The sequence below is a fragment of the Electrona antarctica genome, assembly GCF_951216825.1.
Source record: "Electrona antarctica genome assembly, chromosome: 9".
Lineage (NCBI taxonomy): Eukaryota > Metazoa > Chordata > Actinopteri > Myctophiformes > Myctophidae > Electrona > Electrona antarctica.
In genome coordinates, this window is record NC_136790.1 from 13,590,010 (window position 1) to 13,611,335 (window position 21,326).

General features: G+C 47.0%; 1 protein-coding gene across 2 annotated transcripts in view; it reads left to right on the forward strand.

Annotated features, from left to right (window-relative positions):
* The window catches only part of foxj3 (forkhead box J3), a 128,163-nt gene that overhangs the window by 93,836 nt on the left and 13,001 nt on the right, over positions 1 to 21,326 (forward strand). For both annotated transcript variants that reach the window (XM_079509378.1, XM_079509379.1), the window contains exons 3-5: positions 1,526 to 1,600; positions 6,393 to 6,476; positions 14,747 to 14,848. In XM_079509378.1, the coding sequence (XP_079365504.1) occupies positions 1,526 to 1,600; positions 6,393 to 6,476; positions 14,747 to 14,848 (261 nt within the window). The remainder of the gene's footprint in view (positions 1 to 1,525; positions 1,601 to 6,392; positions 6,477 to 14,746; positions 14,849 to 21,326) is intronic.

Sequence of the window (21,326 nt, forward strand, 5' to 3'; positions counted from 1 at the left end):
CATTATATGCTTATGGGAGAATAGAGTTGGTCGCCTGGTCCACTTCTCATGGATTGCATTGGCATTTCAGTGGGGATTTCAGGCAGCAAGATTGACAGCATTACAGCGAGGCTGTCATTATCGTCTCTCCTGAGGTATAATTGTCTATAGTAATGTACAAGCAGCTCCAATCTAATGGGCTCTGGGTTTTCTCTATTTTTTCGTTTTCTCTCTCTCTGTGTGTGTCTCTCTCTCGCACACATGCACACACACAAACACGCCTGCTCTCTCACACACGCACACACACACACACACACACACACACACACACACACACACACACACACACACACACACACACACACACTACACACACACACACACTACTTATCTCGCGTGCGTCCATTCAACTCATCTGAGAATCCTAAAGCTTTTTAGAGCGGCCATCTGTCAATACCACTCCACAAAGTGGAGAGGGGAAACGTGCAGTCAGTGGCTCCGCTAAGCCTCGTTCTGGCCGGGCTCCAGCTGGTTCTGGGGGGCCTGGCTGGGACTGGTTAACCCAGGCCTTGAGCAGCACCACTCTGCTGCCCCTTAGCCTCCTCCATCAGGCAGATGGTTCAAACCTCTTCTCCCCCTCCCATCTTCTCCAGTGGCTGTGAAGTAGCTTGTAACAGTGTAATGAGTTAACTTCCAAAAATGATCTACATAATTTAGAGACCCCCCCCCCCCCCGCCCCTCTCCCCCAGGACCCTGCCGAAGCATTAATTAACGCATTTAGGCCTGATGTCGAAATTTAAAAAATGTCTTCGAAATCCTGAGAGTTTTCTGAAAAACCTTATGTTTCTGTATCAGTGGTTCTCAAAAAAGGCACATTTTCACGATTTTAAAAAAATAGCAGATCTACAAGCTCATAGCGCTCCACTGAGTGGCGCGCTATGAGCTTGTAGATCTGCTATTTTTCAATAGCTAAAGTATAACATAATGCTTAGTTAAAACACCAACAGGGGTTCCCGCCCAGAATGAGTTAATATCAGTCTTCGCTATCAGCCGACATCCCAGTGTGTGGGGATATTACTTCTGGCCTCTTTTTTTTTGGCACCCGTTGGAATTTGATATGTTTCTGTCACTTAGAATGCAGCTTGCTAGGCGTCAACATTAACAACATGTATCGTTGTTTCCTGCATGGAGAGAGGCTTCGTGCAGTCTGTTGTTGCCCAGTGAAATCTGGACACGGTTGTTACTTGGCCCACGGTACCACGCAGAGGTCGGTACCACGCAGAGGTCGGGGCCGGCGAAGCCATCTGACCCTTGGCAAGCAGGAGTTGTGAATAAAATGTAAATGATAGAAGGCTACATGCCCACAGGTTTGCCCGCCTTTCTTGGTAGAGATTCCTGTGGCAGCTGGCAGTGATTCACTCTGTCCATCCATACAAACACGACACACTTGTTCTCACATTGCAGGGTTTTTCTTTTCGATACATGTTTACTAAAACCTTGTCCTCTCTCTCTCTCTCTCTCTCACTCTCGATCTCTCCCTTCACAGAACTCAATACGGCACAATCTGTCATTGAACAAATGTTTTCTCAAAGTGCCTCGTTCCAAAGATGACCCAGGGAAGGTAAGATGCATCATTTATTCATACGTCTATGTCTGTGTGACACTCCATTGAGTGGGAATGGATCGCCTTGTATAAGGGGTTAGCATAGCAGCAGCTTATTGTTGCGAAACTTTGCATCTCGTGTTATCTGCTGTAGAAAAATGTTAGTTTTGAACGGCTGCCAGGATCCTGACAGTCTGGAAATGCATGGTATGCTCATAATCTATTATGAACCTTCCGCCCCCCTAAAAAATAGCATGGCAAAATGTAACTCCTCAGTCCTCTCTGAGACCAAAGCAGTTCAGGAGACGCGGGGAAGTGCCAATGGATGGTAGAGCTATGATGGAACAGATTTCTCTCTCTCTCTCTCTCTCTCTCTCTCTCTCTCTCTCTCTCTCTCTCTCTCTCTCTCTCTCTCTCTCTCTCTCTCTCTCTCTCTCTCTCTCTCTCTCACCCTCTCACCTCTTCCTATAAGGATGTATAGATAGACATGTTGTTAAGGTGGGAGGGTTTGTGTCTAGGACCACCCAAAGATTATTTACCCATCTTATTTTACCTCAGAATCTCGAGGGATGTCCTCTGATGTATTCGGTCGTTTGTACATCTGGCGTCTATACGAGCATATATTTAGTGTGATAAAGGGCTGCATAGGTCTCACCATATGTAGCCTAACCTAGATTCCATCCAGGCACTCCGAGAGTGTACTACACATGCTCGGGGAACTACACAAATAATTGTACACAACACACTCCCACAGATGACAAAACACACGCACGCACACACACACACACACACACACACACACACACACACACACACACACACACACACAGACACACAGACACACAGAGAGAGAGAGGCATGAAGAGATATGCTTGGCTCTGTAGAGGATGGGGACTGAATGCTAATTTCATGTTTTGCTGTAATCCTCTGATATTGACACTCCTGGGACCTGCTCCACTAAATACAAAATAATCTATTGCTGTATGGATCCCATTCCAAATGCATGGCCAACATGCTCGCATCCTTAATGTTTAATTTGGAATTTTCCTCACTCCCTTCCCCCCCCGAAGACAACTTCAAAGAGGCGCTAGCCGCTTGTGATTCGTTGCATCAATATTGTAATGTGGCAGGGATATAAGAACTCCTGGTTGGATGAGATAGGAGAGGCATGTCACTCTCGCACAATCTCTCTCTCTCTCTCTCTCTCTCTCTCTCTCTCTCTCTCTCTCTCTCTCTCTCTCTGAGATTGTGTAAGAGATGATGCTTGGTATGTACATTGTACAGTACACATGCGTGCGCGCATATCCTGTCTACCTCGGAGGTGGGAAAAAGCGAAGTCGAAGTCAAGTGTTGACTTCCATTACATTTTTTTTTTTTGTATTTTATCTTACCTGGCCTCATGTCATGGACTTTAGCATCAATCTGCAGTGACTGATAACCAGTGTAATTACTATAGGTTGAGTTGGAACATATATACGTTTTATTTATATATACCGATTATATAGTGGAAAATGGTGCTACAGTATCATTTACTGTACATTCAGTGGTTAGGGTAGCAGGGTTCATATTCAAGGTGTTCTTTCACCACATTAACCCATTTTGACCTGAGATCAGATTCTAAAAATTTCTTCTACATCCTGACAGTTTTCTGAAAAAGCTATGTTTCTATGTCAGTCTTTCTTCGATTTTTCAAAAATAGCAGACCTACAAGCTCGTATTTCAATAGCTAAAGCATAACATAATGCTAACACCAAAAGGGGTTCCCGCCCAAAATGGGTTAACCCTGGCGTCACTATTTTGGATGCATGTCATTAACATCTTCACTTTTCAAAACGTTTCAAATGTTTTCAAAATCTTAAAGTTTATCTTAAAAAATAATAATAATAATTGCAGATCTACAAGCTTGTGATGCATCGCATCGCAACACGCTCTGAACTTGTAGATCGGCTGTTCTATCGGCTTAAAGTGGTTAAAGGACCACTTCACCACTTTTCAACCTATCTTCATATAATAGGTCCTCACTAATAATCATGATAAAATGGCACGATTTTGTTCTACTCAGTCTCTGTCTCAAAGGAGGGCTGTGGGCAGTTTAGAAACCGTCTTCCAGTCTTCAAGATAGGTTGAAAAGTGGTGAAGTGGTCCTTTAACAATCAGCAGAGCCTTTGTTTTTCAATGCTGCACAGTGCTTACTGTAATTTCTCTATAGCACCAGACGCCATAGACTCACTTGGCATTGCTACGGTAATAATGCAGCATATTTGTGAATAATTTAACAACTCTTTATGTGGGATTTTTTTTTCTTTTCTGGTAGTAAATCTCTGGGGAGGACGAGCAGAGAAAGGCAGAAACTCCCTCTTCCCATGGGGTTGAACTTGGAAGAATCTTCCCTTTTTTTATTTTTTTTTATCCTTTTTGCCTAATTAAAAAAAAAAACGTCACCCTGCCTGGCTCTCTTAACCCATTTTGGACTGAAAAAAAGGCTTCTAAATCCTAATAGTTTTCTGAAAAACCCATGTTTCTATGTCAGTTGTGCTCAACCTTTTTCATGTCAAGGACCCCCAGAATGATCTCTATTGGGCCACGGACCCCCATCTAAAAAAATGTAGTTCCAGGGACCCCCAGAAGCAAATATTTTAGTTAAAAATGTTCGCTCTGAAATATTATATATATTCAATGATTTGCGCCACATTTTAACGATTTTTCAAAAATAGCAGACCTACAAGCTCGTAGCGCGCCACTCGGTGGCGCGCTATGAGCTTGTAGATCTGCTATTTTTCAATAGCTAAATTGTAACACCAAACGGGGTTCCCGCCCAAAATGGGTTAACAGTCATGGGTTTGTGTCGCCTCCAGGAGCTCTAATTGAAACGGTTAACGGCTAAATATTAACAGCTGAGACACGCTCGGATCACACGTGCCAGCTTCTGCATCTCACCTCAAACTGTGCCCTCGCTCACGTCCGGCGTTTGAAAACCTCTCGTCAGGAACGTGCGGGGGGAAAGGCCTAATGAGGTTTTTGCAGCATTTTAACTCTAGCCTTACATCGTTACGAAATGTCTCTTCATCTGCGCTTGATTGCGCCGTGAATAATTCCTCCCTCCAAGGAAAATGTTAATTGACCCGCAAGCCTTGAAAATATTAAAACATATCATTTTGAACCCCTGAAGAATATAGGCCAGCGCTGGGTTTTTCTCTTTTTTAATGATTGGAGCTGGTTGTGAATGCAAGTGCACAGCAAAAATTCCGGAGTGTTTCTTGAACCACACGAGGGAAACAAAGAGAACTGTGGGCCAAACAAGAGCAGGGCAACCCCGTTATTGTACGGAATAGAATACAGTACTTGAGAAATGGATTGCTGGATGGTCTCGGCTTTTTCCCATTGAATTTTCTTATGGAAATATCAATTATTCTCTCTGCTAAGGAAATAATTGTATAGGTCCTGATCTCACTTTCTCTTGACAATTGGGACTTTTATCGGGAGGGGTCGTATGAAATATTAAAAAATAAAATTCTGAACTTGCAGGGCCTCAGGGTTCAAAATCTCATTTTTAACAACTGTAAGCTGTGTTGCTTTTGGCTTCGGGGGTTGGAGCACCATTGAAAAAATAAATTAAATGGGGCCCGAATGCAGAGATAAATAATGCAGCCTGGGTGTGGAATTGCTAGCTGCAGCCCCAGAGCCAGCCCGAGCTATTCTCTCCTTGATTAGCCCGGCTCAGACCTGAGAAGAAAGCCAACACGGCAGGGCTGTTATAGCTGCTGCCAAGCTGCTGGGTCTGTGGCGGAGGAGCCTTATTCACCCCTCGCTCCCCTCACTACCTTAGGCTGAGGAAGTCCAGCTTCAGGAGAGGCTTAGCATTTCACCACCGCCACTAGCAGTCCACCTCAATGCCTGTGTACTGTGCAATGTTGTTAACCCATTCTGTTGTTAAGGTGGGAAGGTTTGTGTCTAGGACCACCCAAAGATTATTTACCCATCTTATTTTACCTCAGAATCTCGAGGGATGTCCTCTGATGTATTCGGTCGTTTGTACATCTGGCGTCTATACGAGCATATATTTAGTGTGATAAAGGGTCTCACCATATGTAGCCTAACCTAGATTCAGGCTTCAGGAGAGGCTTAGCATTTCACCACCGCCACTAGCAGTCCACCTCAATGCCTGTGTACGTGCAAGCAGCCTAGCCTTTCCAGGGCTCGAAATTAACTTTTCTACTTGGTAGCACTGGTGCTACCAATTTCAAAATGAAGGAGCACCAGAAGAAAATTTGGAATTTCGAGCCCTGCTTTCTTACTACACACATGTATTAAACGATTGTTTTTAGTATAGATTGATAATTGTAGATTGATTAATTATAGATTGATAATTGTATAGAAAGGCCTAACCAGGGACTGGGGTCCAAAATTAGCCTCGGCTATAAACCCCATATACAACGCAACGGTTTCACGTTTTATAACTTGATACATTGTTTTTTTGTATTGTCCCTGTTAAATAAACGTATAAATAAAATGAAATAGCTTTGGGTTAGGATGACAGACTGTGTTCATTTCAGCAGAAGAGACCTAGTGTGTGTTGGGAGTGCACACATTATTATTAGCTAAAGCCTTTTTATGCAGAGATGCCAAAGAAATGTCTGAAGCCTCCCTCTGTCATGTCCTTCCAGTGGGGAAGTCCCTCAGTCCAATACTAACATCCCTGTGATACCAGGTCATATTGTGTGTGTGTGTGTGCGTGTGTGCGCGTGCGCAAGTGAATCTATCCTGTTGTGAACTGACTGAGCTCACTGGTTGGTTCTCCTTGTCTTTGCAGGGCTCCTACTGGGCCATTGACACCAACCCAAAGGAGGACTCCTTGCCCACTCGGCCGAAGAAGAGGCCCCGATCCGGAGAGCGGGTGAGTCTTGGGCAGAGAAGTCTGTAGATGCTACTGTATAACGGAAACGAACGAGCCTCATTATCTCTCATACTGTACGCATTCCTGTTGTTTTTTTGGTCTTCTCTCTGCCAGCGTACTGTACTCTGCTACTGTAACGCTCCCCTACCTCGCCTCTTTCTTTCCCCATCCTGTGCATTTCTGTTCCGTTTCAGCCTCACTTTATTTTCTTCCTTCGGTTGTTTTCTCCACCCCCGCCCCCCCCCCCCCCCCCCCCCCCCCACCCCCCAACCCACCCCCACTTCTCATCTGCTCCATCTCACATATATATATACGTTGTTGTTGTCACATCCCGCATCGTCTCTCCCACCCTCCTCCCTCTTCCTACCTCGTGTTACAGGCCCCCCCAGTAGGAGTTATACATATCCAGACTTTATGTAACTGCCTCTCGCTCCACGTACTGTAAGCTCTGCCATGCCGGTTATGAAGTGGGCTCCTTATTAATAAACTATGCCCGAGGCGGCCATTACATACGTTGCATTCCTCGCTCATTTTTTTTAACAAACATCAATTAATGTGCGAGGCCGTGCACGCTGGTTATTCTGAGCGGCAGAGCTTTTGCCTTTAATTATGGATGAGTCTTGGTCCAGCATAACGTTAGTGAGATGGAGCTCAGACTGACCTGGCCCTGGGGCATCCCACTGCTGCGGCCCCCAACCCCCCCCCCCCCCCCCCCCCCCCCCCTACCTCCACCTCCTCCTCCCCGCATAGAGCTGACCACAGGCTACTGTTGGACACAGGACACTTTTTACTGTGCTGGCTGCTAGGCACGCACGCACGCACGCACGCACGCACACACCACACCACAGTATACACCTAAAACAATATATCTATAGATACAATTTTTAAGGTTATTGGGTGAATTTGTAGAAGTGGCTCAACCCATTTTGACCTGAGATCAGATTCTAAAAATGTCTTCTACATCCTGACAGTTTTCTGAAAAAGATATGTTTCTATGTCAGTCGTTCTTCGATTTTTCAAAAATAGCAGACCTACAAGCTCGTAGCGCGCCACTCGGTGGCGCGCTATGAGCTTGTAGATCTGCTATTTTTCAATAGCTAAAGCATAACATAATGCTACCACCAAAAGGGGTTCCCGCCCAGAATGGGTTAAAAGAAGAAAGTGATTGATCAGGTATACGTTGTTCCTCGGTGTATAGCCTGGTTCTATTGATTGTAGTGACCAGGGTACCATCGCAGCCTCCCGGCAGACTCCGCGACTGGAGCGGAGCCATTCCGCGCCAATCCCGTCACCAGTGTAGCCCGGCTCATTCCAGAGCCAAAGATTCCTCACAGCAAAGGCACGGTCACCCAATTGTCCTCAGCATCCACTCAGGAACAACCAGCAGGTTCCTGTCTGAGGGCCTCAGACTATAAGGAACAACCAGCAGGTTCCTGTCTGAGGGCCTCAGACTATACTATGCATATCAAAGGGATTAATAACTCAAAACATTTATGGGCCAGGCCAAGGAGTGCAATGCAATCAGTAACATCTTAAAACCAAACAGACAGGCAACTAGTGTAGGAGGGTTTGCATAGGAATATGTTCTCGTCTACTCGTTCAGTTAAAAACCTCTGGCAGCAGTATTCTTTAAAGTTTAGAGCTTATTTTGTTCAATGCACGTTAGTGTAGTGTACCGTGAAGAGATAAAGGCATGCACAGTATTGATCAATTGATCTGATCCTGGATATCTAAGTTTATAAGGTTGGAATCAAATAAGACACCAATGTTTTTGATAACAGCCCTGACCTAGTTGGATAAACAACCAAATGATGACTGAATTTTAGAATGCAAGGGAACCCGATTCCGGATAAGCAATTGAAGATGGTTGGACGGAAGCGATCTGGGCCAATTGTGAGAATTTCAGTTTTCTCAAGAGTTAAATTGAAGGAAATTATTTGACATTCCAGTCCTTAATATCTGCTAGACAGTTAACTAAATTGAACACATTTCTATACAGCAAAACCCTCAGTGTATAAAATCATATGGCCTTTAATGTATTTTAGACTTCTCAGATAAACTAACGCAGAGGTGTACGGTTGTTGGGCTTAACCCATTCTGAGCGGGAACCCCTTTTGGTGTTAGCATTATGTTACGCTTTAGCTATTGAAAAATAGCAGACCTACAAGCTCATAGCGCGCTACGAGCTTGTAGGTCTGCTATTTTTGAAAAATCGAAGAACGACTGACAGAAACATAGCTTTTTCAGGATGTAGAAGACATTTTTAGAATCTGATCTCAGGTAAAAATGGCTTAACCAAATGCTATAACAATGAACAGAGATGTTGTGCCAATGTATATGTTGCAAACTGTTAGTCCAAAAGTTGAACATTGAAGTACTCCACTTCAGTACATGTGTTATGTAGGGGAAACATTGATAAAAAAAAGAGAGAGAATCTTGCTATCACCCCTGCAGTCTGTATGTATGCAGCCTACAAACTCATAGTCAATTAGTACTTTCTACAAAAAAACGCTCATGGTTCTGGCTATAGGCAACCATCCCCTTTTCCACCTTCACATGTGTCTCCACTTCTCATAATCACAAAATGTTTGCCAACTTTCCCCATATTGTAGCATGTAGGCGGCGCAGGGCCGTGCTTCGCTGTAGGCGGCGCAGGGCCGTGCCTCGCTGTAGGCGGCGCAGGGCCGTGCCTCGCTGTAGGCGGCGCAGGGCCGTGCCTCGCTGTAGGCGGCGCAGGGCCGTGCCTCGCTGTAGGCGGCGCAGGGCCGTGCCTCGCTGTAGGCGGCGCATGGCCGTGCTTCGCTGTAGGCGGCGCAGGGCCGTGCTTCGCTGTAGGCGGCGCAGGGCCGTGCTTCGCTGTAGGCGGCGCAGGGCCGTGCTTCGCTGTAGGCGGCGCAGGGCCGTGCTTGCTGTAGGCGGCGCAGGGCCATGCTTCCTGTAGGCGGCGCAGGGCCGTGCTTCGCTGTAGGCGGCGCAGGGCCGTGCTTCGCTGTAGGCGGCGCAGGGCCGTGCTTCGCTGTAGGCGGCGCAGGGCCGTGCTTCCTGTAGGCGGCGCAGGGCCGTGCTTCGCTGTAGGCGGCGCAGGGCCGTGCTTCGCTGTAGGCGGCGCGGGGCCGTGCTTCGCTGTAGGCGGCGCGGGGCCGTGCTTCGCTGTAGGCGGCGCGGGGCCGTGCTTCGCTGTAGGCGGCGCGGGGCCGTGCTTCGCTGTAGGCGGCGCGGGGCCGTGCTTCGCTGTAGGCGGCGCGGGGCCGTGCTTCGCTGTAGGCAAGGTTGGGCGGCCACCTGGGTTGTTATGACGACCAACCTTTTATGTACATGTAGGCCTACAGTAGCTGACAAAGGAACGATATCCCCTTCCCTGGTCCATTCTGCTTTTCTACTGTAGCTATGCAATATGAACCCATTTAGGCCTGACCTCGAAATTATAAAAAAGATCTTCTAAATCCTCCAGTTTTCTGAAATAAATACTTTCATGATTTTTCAAAAAATAGCAGATCTACAAGCTCATAGCGCGCCACCGAGTGGCGCGCTATGAGCTTGTAGATCTGCTATTTTTCAATAGCTAAATTATAACAATGTTTAAAACACCATAAGGGGTTCCCGCCCAAAATGGGTTAACTACTGCAATATTAACATTGCTTTACCAATATTTTATATATATATATATTTGAGGAATAATAGTATCTAGCCCATATTGTAGCCTACTCGATGTGAGGGCCTACAACCAAAGACTGAAACAGAGGCTCACTACATTTGTGTCTTCTTGCTTGTGCAGTCCCATGATATATGAATGAATGGACCATTCTAAAGTGGTTTGAGTAGGCTAGGCACGTAGTGCATGGAAAGGTTCTATACAAATGCTATCCATTATTATTATTATTATTAGATGAATGGATATGAAATGTATTGTGATGACATCATTTTGATATTGTTGGGTTTAATCAACAAACAGAGTGAGTTACATCCTGGCGAGACCTGAGAGGGTTGTATGTATTTGAGGAATAATGTATAGCCGAGATTGTAGCCTACTAGATGTGAGGGCCTCGGCCACTAGATGTGAGGGCCTCGGCCACTAGATGTGAGGGCCTCGGCCACTAGATGTGAGGGCCTCGGCCACTAGATGTGAGGGCCCTCGGCCACTAGATGTGAGGGCCTCGGCCACTAGATGTGAGGGCCTCGGCCACTAGATGTGAGGGCCCTCGGCCACTAGATGTGAGGGCCTCGGCCACTAGATGTGAGGGCCTCGGCCACTAGATGTGAGGGCCTCGGCCACTAGATGTGAGGGCCTCGGCCACTAGATGTGAGGGCCTCGGCCACTAGATGTGAGGGCCTCGGCCACTAGATGTGAGGGCCTCGGCCACTAGATGTGTGAGCCTCGGCCACTAGATGTGAGGGCCTCGGCCACTCAATGTGAGGGGTGTGAGCCTCGGCCACTAGATGTGAGAGCCTCGGCCACTAGATGTGAGGGCCGCCGAGGCCACTAGATGTGAGGGCCTCGGCCACTAGATGTGAGGGCCTCGGCCACTAGATGTGAGGGCCTCGGCCACTAGATGTGTGGGCCTCGGCCACTAGATGTGTGGGCCTCGGCCACTAGATGTGAGGGCCTCGGCCACTCGATGTGAGGGCAGTGTAGCGGCCCAAACCTCTAGTAATAATAATTGTCAAATATGTTGTAAAAACAACTGCAAACTTGCAAAGCAGATCCAGATATGCCAATCCGCTGTAATATAGAATATTATGATCAGTACTTATTTAGTGCCAAATGCTGCACTAAAGTCCAGCAAAACATTTATGGAACAATCATCAGTGTCTGCATTATTAAAAGATGATTTGTGACGCTAATAAGTGCAGTATCTGTATTATGGTGCTTTCAAAAACCCAACTGATTTCATATTGCCAGAATTGTTATGAGACTATTTTCCAGATTTTTGTTTAATGAATGGCAATTTAGAAATGTAATTGTTAGAAAATGCTTGGGTCAGGACCATGTTTCTTTCTTTATTTCTTTAGGAGAGGCTGAATGCAAACAGTTCAAAATAAAATAACCAGGGATAGATTCAGAAGATGGGGAGCTATTATTAACCCATTTAGACCTGACCTCGAAACTTAAAAATATTCTTCTAAATCCTCCAGTTTTCTGAAATAAATATTTCCAGGTTTTTTTTTAAATAGCAGACCTGGCACGCAACGAGCTTGTAGATCTGCTATTTTTCAATAGCTAAATTATAACATAATGTTTAAAACACCAAAAGGGGTTCCTGCCCAAAATGGGTTAACCGTTTCCGTCCGTAGGACGTCGCCACACGACGTCCTAGGGGTCCCAATCGACGCCTACATACGACGTCCTCAGACGTCCTAGTGCATCCTCAATGATACCGGGCGAGATAAGAATATTCTGAATTTTTTCCTTTTTATTTTATTTTTCAGTTCGCCTTTCGGCTACCGTATGCTACGCTCTCGGCTCGTCCAGGGCGCTCTCCGTGGTGTTGAACGGATCGATATATTAGCGCTTAATTTCTGCTCCTCATCCGTCTCTCCCTCAAAATATGAACGCTTTTTGGATCATATATCGTATAAATTAAAACTATAGAAATGTAAGCTAGCAATGTAAAGCAAACTTTTTTGAGCGGATTGTTTCCGGGTCATGGGTTTTAGAGTAAAAGCGGCCATGTCTTTGCGGCACCCCAGAGCTCCTATTTTGAAGGAATCCCGGCACCGATTGTGTTAAGATCTAAACTACTTCCATTTTCAAATGTGGAGGGTATAACATCATCCATCAACAAGGGAAGAGAATGATTTCATGTGAGACTCAATAATAAATGTGATCACTAATAAGGATTGGCATGAACTGGCTTAACCAATTAACCCCTATTATACTTAGTTGACCGGGGTCCCTCGTGGGTCGGCACTAGGTATGCTCCTTTTCCCCCCCCGCTCAATAACCATTCTCTTTGGCAAAAATAGCAGATCTACAAGCTCACAATGTGTCGTACTAGTAACGTGATGTGTTGCACTTTTACTTTACTTTACTTATTTCAGGGACGGTACACATTAATGAACATTGCAATCAATTCACATGGTTGCGTGTAAATATGACAGATTTAGCTAGAAGCTCATTTCCATTCGTAAATCCCACATACAAATACCATACGTACACCACAGTGAAAACATGACAAATAGAGAAAAACAACATACAGGTGCCTACAAAGTAAAAACTACCTTGCCTAATGTGTGTGTATATCCATGAGTGTGTAGTGAATTTGGCATTGTATGCCAAGCATTACAACTTCTTCACTTTATATTGATCTGGTTTAAGTAAGAGCCGGTCAACAGTATTAAATAAAAATCTAGGGCTGTGTTCATAAGCACGAGTTAGGTCAGAATAAATACTTATAATACATAGCACCCCTAAGGCCTAACTAACTTACTGTATAAGAAGCTGTTATGCTGAACCTGAAGCCCTGTGTTCTTCCACCTACGTTACACCTACGTTCAATTCTAGGAATATTTTGTATTATAGGTGTGTACGTTTATCATACATACAGTCCATACAGGAGGGTACATGCATATACATACAGTGTGTGTATATATATATATATATATATACTGTATATATATATATATAATCACCACTACTCATACACTCAACCACATGTGCACATACACGGGCACACACTTTCACCCTCATCACTTCAACTCAACGTGCACGTGTACGCAACGCATCAGAGACACAGGCGTGACGGAGATGAGCCAGAAGCTCCTGTGTGTTCGCACGATGCGCGCATGTCAACGCAGCCGCAGTCACCAAGCATACCGCGGCCGTTTCTTTCTCTCTTTGGTGTTGTAAGGCAAGGAGATGTAGAGGTTGAAAGTACATTCATTTCATGCATATTGCATCCTAATGTGCTGCGGCGACGTCGAATCAGACCGCGTCTCCTCTGATGTGTAGCCTGACTCCAAAAGAATGCACTAAAGGGAAGCGCGTGGGGGCTTCTGTATTTGGTGTGATATGTACCTGTATGTGCAGCTTCCACTCACCCCCAACACACAGAGACAGACATGTGTATTCGGTGTGATATGTACCTGTATGTGCAGCTTCCACTCACCCCCAACACACAGAGACAGACATGTGCGTGCGCACGCACACATATTACTACATTAGTGAGGACTTCAACATTGTAGAATGGCGCTTTATGAATGCCATCTTTAACCCTAAGCCATCAACATGTTCGTACATGGACAAAATAATGTGTCCATGGTAATTGGTAAAGACTTGGTCTTGTCCGTGGCCCATTTTAGATTTTCTGTTTTACACACCATTATAATGTTCTTCTTTAATCCTATACAATGACATAACCTGAATCTTTTTCCTGTAAGACGAACTCTACAAATATATATTTTTAACCACAATGCAACCATTTCTCTTGTCCTCACAGTCTCAAATTCTACTGTACATGTGGGGACATTTGGACCTCACAAGTATAGCAATACAAGTACACACCCACGCACGCATGCACACACAGACACACACACAGACACACACACACACACACACACCAGCCTTCTCCCCAGACGCCGTCTGCCTACGAGGCATTCCATTAAGAGTCTCAGACATTGAAATTGAGAGTTTGTGAAATCTCATTTATGTTTATCATGAATTAAAAAATGGTATTGTTGGCAGCCAATCCTCTTACAGTAAGCAGTTTTGGGAGACAGGCATGGCAGAGTTATCTCCCTCGACCGTGCACCCCGCGCTGTGAGGAAGTGTGTGTGTGTGTGTGTGTGTGTGTGTGTGTGTGTGTGTGTGTGTGTGTGTGTGTGTGTGTGTGTGTGTGTGTGTGTGTGTGTGTGTGTGTGTGTGTGTGTGTGTGTGTGTGTGTGTGTGTGTGTGTGTGTGTGTGTGTGTGTGTGTGTGTGTGTGTGTGTGTGTGTGTGTGCGCGCGTGTGCGTGCACTTCAATTGTGACCTAAATACAGGTGCTGCTGTTCTATTGTTATTCATAAATTGTCCTACAGTGCGTTTTATGCAGGCTGTAGAGTAGACAGGTACAGTATGCCTCTCTCTCACATAAAAGATACTGGTCCATGGAATTCCTTTTACTGCTGCACCTGCTGTGAGATCTATCATATTTGATAATTGGATAATGGTGGTTTGTTTCTGTCTCTCAATGTCTCCCCCCCCCCTCCCCCCTCTCCATATCCCCCCCCCCCCCCACCCCTGCACACACACACACACATCCACCCCCTCCCATTCATCCCCCCCCCCCACAGGCTTCCACGCCATACAGCCTGGAATCGGAGTCTTTGGGGATGGAGTGTATGATCTCTGGAAGTGCCTCTCCAACGCTGGCAATCAACACTGTGACTAACAAGGTACTCACACAAACCCAGCTCCACTTCCCAGCGCACACCTGGTTACACCAGCTGCACCTTGACCCCGCCCACTTCTCCAAACCACCTACAGCGCTGTTCCCTACAGACACGCTCACACACAAAAAATCACGTGTGCGTGCGCCAAAGGCCACAAAAACAACACACTTGCACGCCTAGAGCTTTGTTGCAGTGCAGCCCACACCGAAACGCTCTGAGAGTCCTATCTGCACTGCAGCACCTTCTCAGCCAAGGCAGATTTAGTTTTTGTTTGCTGCAGCGGGCGGCGTGCAACTTTCCAACCGTGATCCACATGGTGACGCCTGTGTGCCGACACTTTTTTTTTGTTGCAACTAGATAGACTTTACACACGCCCTGGCACACCTGAAACAGGATACTCCCACACCCTCATGGGAGATCTCTTCTGCTCTCACCTTTTGTGGGAGACGAAACTCGCAGTCCTGTAGCTATGCTGCGGCTTTCGTGTCTGCGGAACTCCACCGTGCTACGCGTGAACGGCCCCTATCGATCATAACGCCTCAGCGATACAGGTGAGCAGCGCCCCCTGTCGACTGGAACACCACAGCGCTACGGGTGAATGTCCCTCCCCATCGCAACACCCTGGCGCTACAGGCGAGCGTCCCTGTCCGTCGTAACTCGGCATCGCTACACACGGGCGGCGCCCTCTATCAATCATATCACCTTCGGCGCTACAGGTGATCGATCGCTGTCAACCCCTGTCAACCGTAACACTATGGTGATACAGGTGAGGGCCCCTGTCAACCGTAACACTATGGTGTTACAGGTGAGCGCCCCTGTCAACCGTAACACTATGGTGATACAGGTGAGCTCCCCCTGTCAACCGTAACACTATGGTGATACAGGTGAGCACCCCTGTCAACCGTAACACTATGGTGTTACAGGTGAGCTCCCCCTGTCAACCGTAACACTATGGTGATACAGGTGAGCACCCCTGTCAACAGTAACACTATGGTGTTAAGGTGAGCTCCCCCTGTCAACCGTAACACTATGGTGATACAGGTGAGCGCCCCTGTCAACCGTAACACTATGGTGATACAGGTGAGCGCCCCTGTCAACCGTAACACTATGGTGATACAGGTGAGCGCCCCTGTCAACCGTAACACTATGGTGATACAGGTGAGTGCCCCCTGTCAACCGTAACACTATGGTGATACAGGTGAGCGCCCCTGTCAACCGTAACACTATGGTGATACAGGTGAGCGCCCCTGTCAACCGTAACACTATGGTGATACAGGTGAGCGCCCCTGTCAACCGTAACACTATGGTGATACAGGTGAGCGCCCCTGTCAACCGTAACACTATGGTGATACAGGTGAGCGCCCCTGTCAACCGTAACACTATGGTGATACAGGTGAGTGCCCCCTGTCAACCGTAACACTATGGTGATACAGGTGAGCTCCCCCTGTCAACAGTAACACTATGGTGATACAGGTGAGTGCCCCCTGTCAACCGTAACACTATGGTGATACAGGTGAGCTCCCCCTGTCAACAGTAACACTATGGTGATACAGGTGAGTGCCCCCTGTCAACCGTAACACTATGGTGATACAGGTGAGGGCCCTTGTCTCATAGCACCATGGTGATACAGGTGAGGGCCCTTGTCTCATAGAGCACCATGGTGGTACAGGTGAAGGCCCTTGTCTCATAGAGCACCATGGTGATACAGGTGAGGGCCCTTGTCTCATAGCACCATGGTGATACAGGTGAAGGCCCTTGTCTCATAGAGCACCATGGTGATACAGGTGAGGGCCCTTGTCTCATAGAGCACCATGGTGGTACAGGTGAAGGCCCTTGTCTCATAGAGCACCATGGTGATACAGGTGAAGGCCCTTGTCTCATAGAGCACCATGGTGATACAGGTGAAGCCAGGCCCTTGTCTCATAGAGCACCATGGTGATACAGGTGAAGCCAGGCCCTTGTCTCATAGAGCACCATGGTGATACAGGTGAAGGCCCTTGTCTCATAGCACCATGGTGATACAGGTGAGGGCCCTTGTCTCATAGAGCACCATGGTGATACAGGTGAGGGCCCTTGTCTCATAGCACCATGGTGATACAGGTGAGGGCCCTTGTCTCATAGAGCACCATGGTGATACAGGTGAGGGCCCTTGTCTCATAGCACTATGGTGATACAGGTGAGGGGCCCTTGTCTCATAGAGCACCATGGTGATACAGGTGAGGGCCCTTGTCTCATAGCACTATGGTGATACAGGTGAGGGGCCCTTGTCTCATAGCACCATGGTGATACAGGTGAGGGCCCTTGTCTCATAGAGCACCATGGTGATACAGGTGAGGGCCCTTGTCTCATAGCACTATGGTGATACAGGTGAGGGCCCTTGTCTCATAGCACCATGGTGATACAGGTGAGGGCCCTTGTCTCATAGCACCATGTTGATACAGGTGAGGGCCCTTGTCTCATAGCACCATGGTGATACAGGTGAGGGCCCTTGTCTCATAGCACCATGGTGGTACAGGTGAGGGCCCTTGTGGCGCTACAGGTGAGCGCCCTTGTCTCATAGCACCATGGTGATACAGGTGAGGGCCCTTGTCTCATAGCACCATGGTGATACAGGTGAGGGCCCTTGTCTCATAGAGCACCATGGTGATACAGGTGAGGGCCCTTGTCTCATAGCACTATGGTGATACAGGTGAGGGCCCTTGTCTCATAGCACCATGGTGATACAGGTGAGGGCCCTTGTCTCATAGCACCATGTTGATACAGGTGAGGGCCCTTGTCTCATAGCACCATGGTGATACAGGTGAGGGCCCTTGTCTCATAGCACCATGGTGATACAGGTGAAGGCCCTTGTCTCATAGCACCATGTTGATACAGGTGAGGGCCCTTGTGGCGCTACAGGTGAGCGCCCTTGTCTCATAGCACCATGGTGATACAGGTGAGGGCCCTTGTGGCGCTACAGGTGAGCGCCCTTGTCGATCATAACGCTGCAGCAGTGCAGGTGAGGGCCCCTTGCCGACATCTCTGGTCCCTCGTCTGTAGCCTCTTTCTTTTAAACCAGTCTAAAAGCCGGGAGAGAAGCCACATCCACTGCTGCATAGAAATTTAAATAGGCTTTTTAACCTTAAACCCTCATCCTCTGGGCCCAGTGCCGGGGGCAGCTCTCTAGAGCTCTTTGCAAGAGTCGCTTATTCATTTGCTGCAAGCTTTTGGAGAAAATAAATAAATAAATAAATAAAACTGGCCTTAGAATGAACAGTGACGTTCATGGGAAGAGGAGTTTTGAAGTGTGTGTGTGTGTGTGTATGGGAGGTCGGGGGCACTGGAGTGCTGAGAATGGGAACACGAGTGTGAGTATGTTGGTACTTATGCTGTGTGTGTGTGTGTGTGTGTGTGTGTGTGTGTGTGTGTGTGTGTGTGTGTGTGTGTGTGTGTGTGTGTGTGTGTGTGTGTGTGTGTGTGTGTGTGTGTGTGTGTGTGTGTGTGTGTGTGTGTGTGTGTGTGTGTGTGTGTATCCATGCCTCAAATCTTTATGTACTGTAATACTTTACTTCAGTGGTGCACAAAACTAGTGAAAATACAAATCTACAAGCTCACGACCATTTGCGTTTGTGTCAATTTTCACTATTTAACCCATTCTGGACGGGAACCCCTTTTGGTGTTTTAACTAAGCATTATGTTATACTTTAGCTATTGAAAAATAGCAGATCTACAAGCTCATAGTGCGCCACTCAGTGGCGCGCTATGAGCTTGTAGATCTGCTATTTTTGAAAAATATTTCGATGTCAGGCCTAAATGGGTTAAAACATAAGGTTTCCACCTGACAGCGACAGTATAATAACTAGAAAAAGTGCCCTTCCGGGCACAGGTCTCCACCAGGAGGATAGGAGTGTGTGTGATGTTTGGCAAAATGTTTAGGAGGATGTATTTTTTTTTTTTTTTGCAACAATTTTCTTCATTTTGTTGAGGAAATGCAGAGCCAGATCACTCATAGCATCTCTGAGGATAGAATTCTGGATGAGCAGGATATGTGCAGCATTTTGTACAAAACGGGCCACTCCTGAAAACTTTGGAAGGCAATCTTAGCCAATCAGTGTACAATCTGAGAAATCCAACAGACTCGTCTTGATCACATGACTACAGAGATCATGTGTACCGATTGCCATTTCTTCATACGCCTTTGATGGCAATTGGATGATTTGAGGCATTTTGTTCCAAAAATGTGTTTTGCAAAAATCAACCTGTTGGTGGCGCTATAACAGGCCAATGTGAAAAGGGTGGGATATATTCCTCAGCCTAGTAAGAAAAAGTGTGAAAGATTTCACGTAAATTGCATGCTGCGTTCATGATTTGAGGCTATTGTTCAAAACGGGACAATCTTGCAAACTGTGAAAGCCAATTATAGCCAATTAGGATGGAATATGAAATATCGGACAGATCCGACTTGAGCACATGACCATAGAGATACTGTGTAACGATTTGTGAGATTTTTGGACAGAATCTGGAGGAGTAATATCAAAAAATGTGTTTTACAAAAGTCGGCCTCCTGGTGGCGCTATAAAAGGCAGATGCGGAAAATGCAGGTCAAAGGTTTGTCCTTGGCCTCTAGGGAGTGTGCATGCAACGTTTCACGCAGATCGGTGCAGTTGTAGGTAAAAAATGTGAAAATCTGCCTCATGGTGGCGCTATAACTGGCCGTTCTGGAAAATGTGGGGCAGAGGTTCATCGTTGGCATCCAGGGAGTGTGTGTGCAAAGTTTGGCATCGGCCGGGTTAACGGTGCCGGAGATTAGCTGTACACAGACGGACGGAAGGAAGGACGGACGGACGGACACACACACGGACGGAGTGCAAAACATACTCTCTCCCCATGCCTTCGGCCTGGTGGAGACAATGATAATATTGCAGGAATACAGGCAAACTGGTAGGTCTACTACTGTACATGCAGCGACCAACTGACCACAACAAAGTGCTCGCTGGGGGCGCCCGCTGGCCTAGCGGTCCAGGCGCATGCCACATATAGGCTCTGGCCTGACAGCGCGTCGCGTGTTCGAGTCCCGTTCATGACGACCTTTGTTGCGTGTCTCTCCCCTTCTCTCTCTCTCTCCCACTTTCCTGTCTGTCTTCACTAATAACTATCAACTAGCGTAGTGTAGTTGTGTGGCGTTTGCCGTGCGATAGGCGAGAGATGTGTGTGTCGGGTTGTTGCCGGCGTGTTGTTGCTGGCGGTGGCCGTCATGGATCCTTATTAGTGTAGTCTAGTCAACACGACGTGGTGGTGTGGTCGCCTGGCCGGCACAGCAGCCAGAGGGGGAGGGGGCGGAGGTAAGATGAGCTGGGTTAGAGCAGAGGTAGCGAGATTGGACATTGAGGGTCGGAAATAACGCGTGTGTCACTGTGAAGGCCGTACCATTGGACTGGCCCCATGAAGTGAACGGAGTTGGCGTAACTCGGCAAAGTGGTGACGATTTTGACGTAGGCTGGTGGTCTTGCGCAAGAATGTGTTATTTCATAAAAATGGGTACAAAAGGGGTTCCCGCCCAAAATGGGTTAACCACTTAAGCCCTATTTTATTCTGAGGCTATTCCAGAAATAGATGGATGCACATCATTGTGGTGCGATATTATGTTGTGAGCTGGTAGATCACATGATATTGTTTTCAAAACATTTAGAAAAATGTTGAAACATCTTGAACATTTTTTGAAAGACTAGTCTGTCATGATGACACGAAGAGAGAGTTCATGCGGTCGACTTACACTTTGTCACACGACAGGGACACTCGCCGGACGTCTCTAGTGTAAGAATCTGTTATTTTCAGCAAGCTTTACTATTGTACGACAATTTATTTATTTTTAACCTCAGTGTCGAACTGTGACTTCTGCCATTCAATAAGTCAAGTCATTGACTTAGTCGGTAGCAGACAACTGAACAATCTAAACAACTTCTGAACTCTGCTGTATCACGGTTTACTAGGAAATTATGTCTGCTTGTGTGTGTGCGTGCGTGTGTGCGTGCGCGCACGCTCGCGTGTGTGGCGTGTACAGTACATGTTTATGGAAAGTCAAAGTGTGTTTTTTAAATTTGTTTCTTTTGTGTTCTGTTGATTGTGACAAAAACTCTGTTGCCGTGGTGAAGTGAACGGAGGACAAAAGTGGAATAGCATAGAAGACCTGTGGCTCCTCAGAGAGACATTGTTTCTCACTGTCTCGCACAGTAAACACACTGCAGGCCACGCCTCTCTCAGTGCACTGTGCCAAGCCACGCCTCTCTCAGTGCACTGTGCCTACAGGCCACGCCTCTCTCAGTGCACCGTGCCAACAGGCCACGCCTCTCTCAGTGCACCGTGCCAAAGCCACAGGAATTCCCTCTCTCTGTTTCTCTCTCCCTCTTTCTGCGCTCCTCCGTTCCCGCCTTACGACGTCGACCAATGGGAGACAGTGGCAGGAGGCCTAGTGAACCAGTGAGATTTTATTTTTTTATCCCCC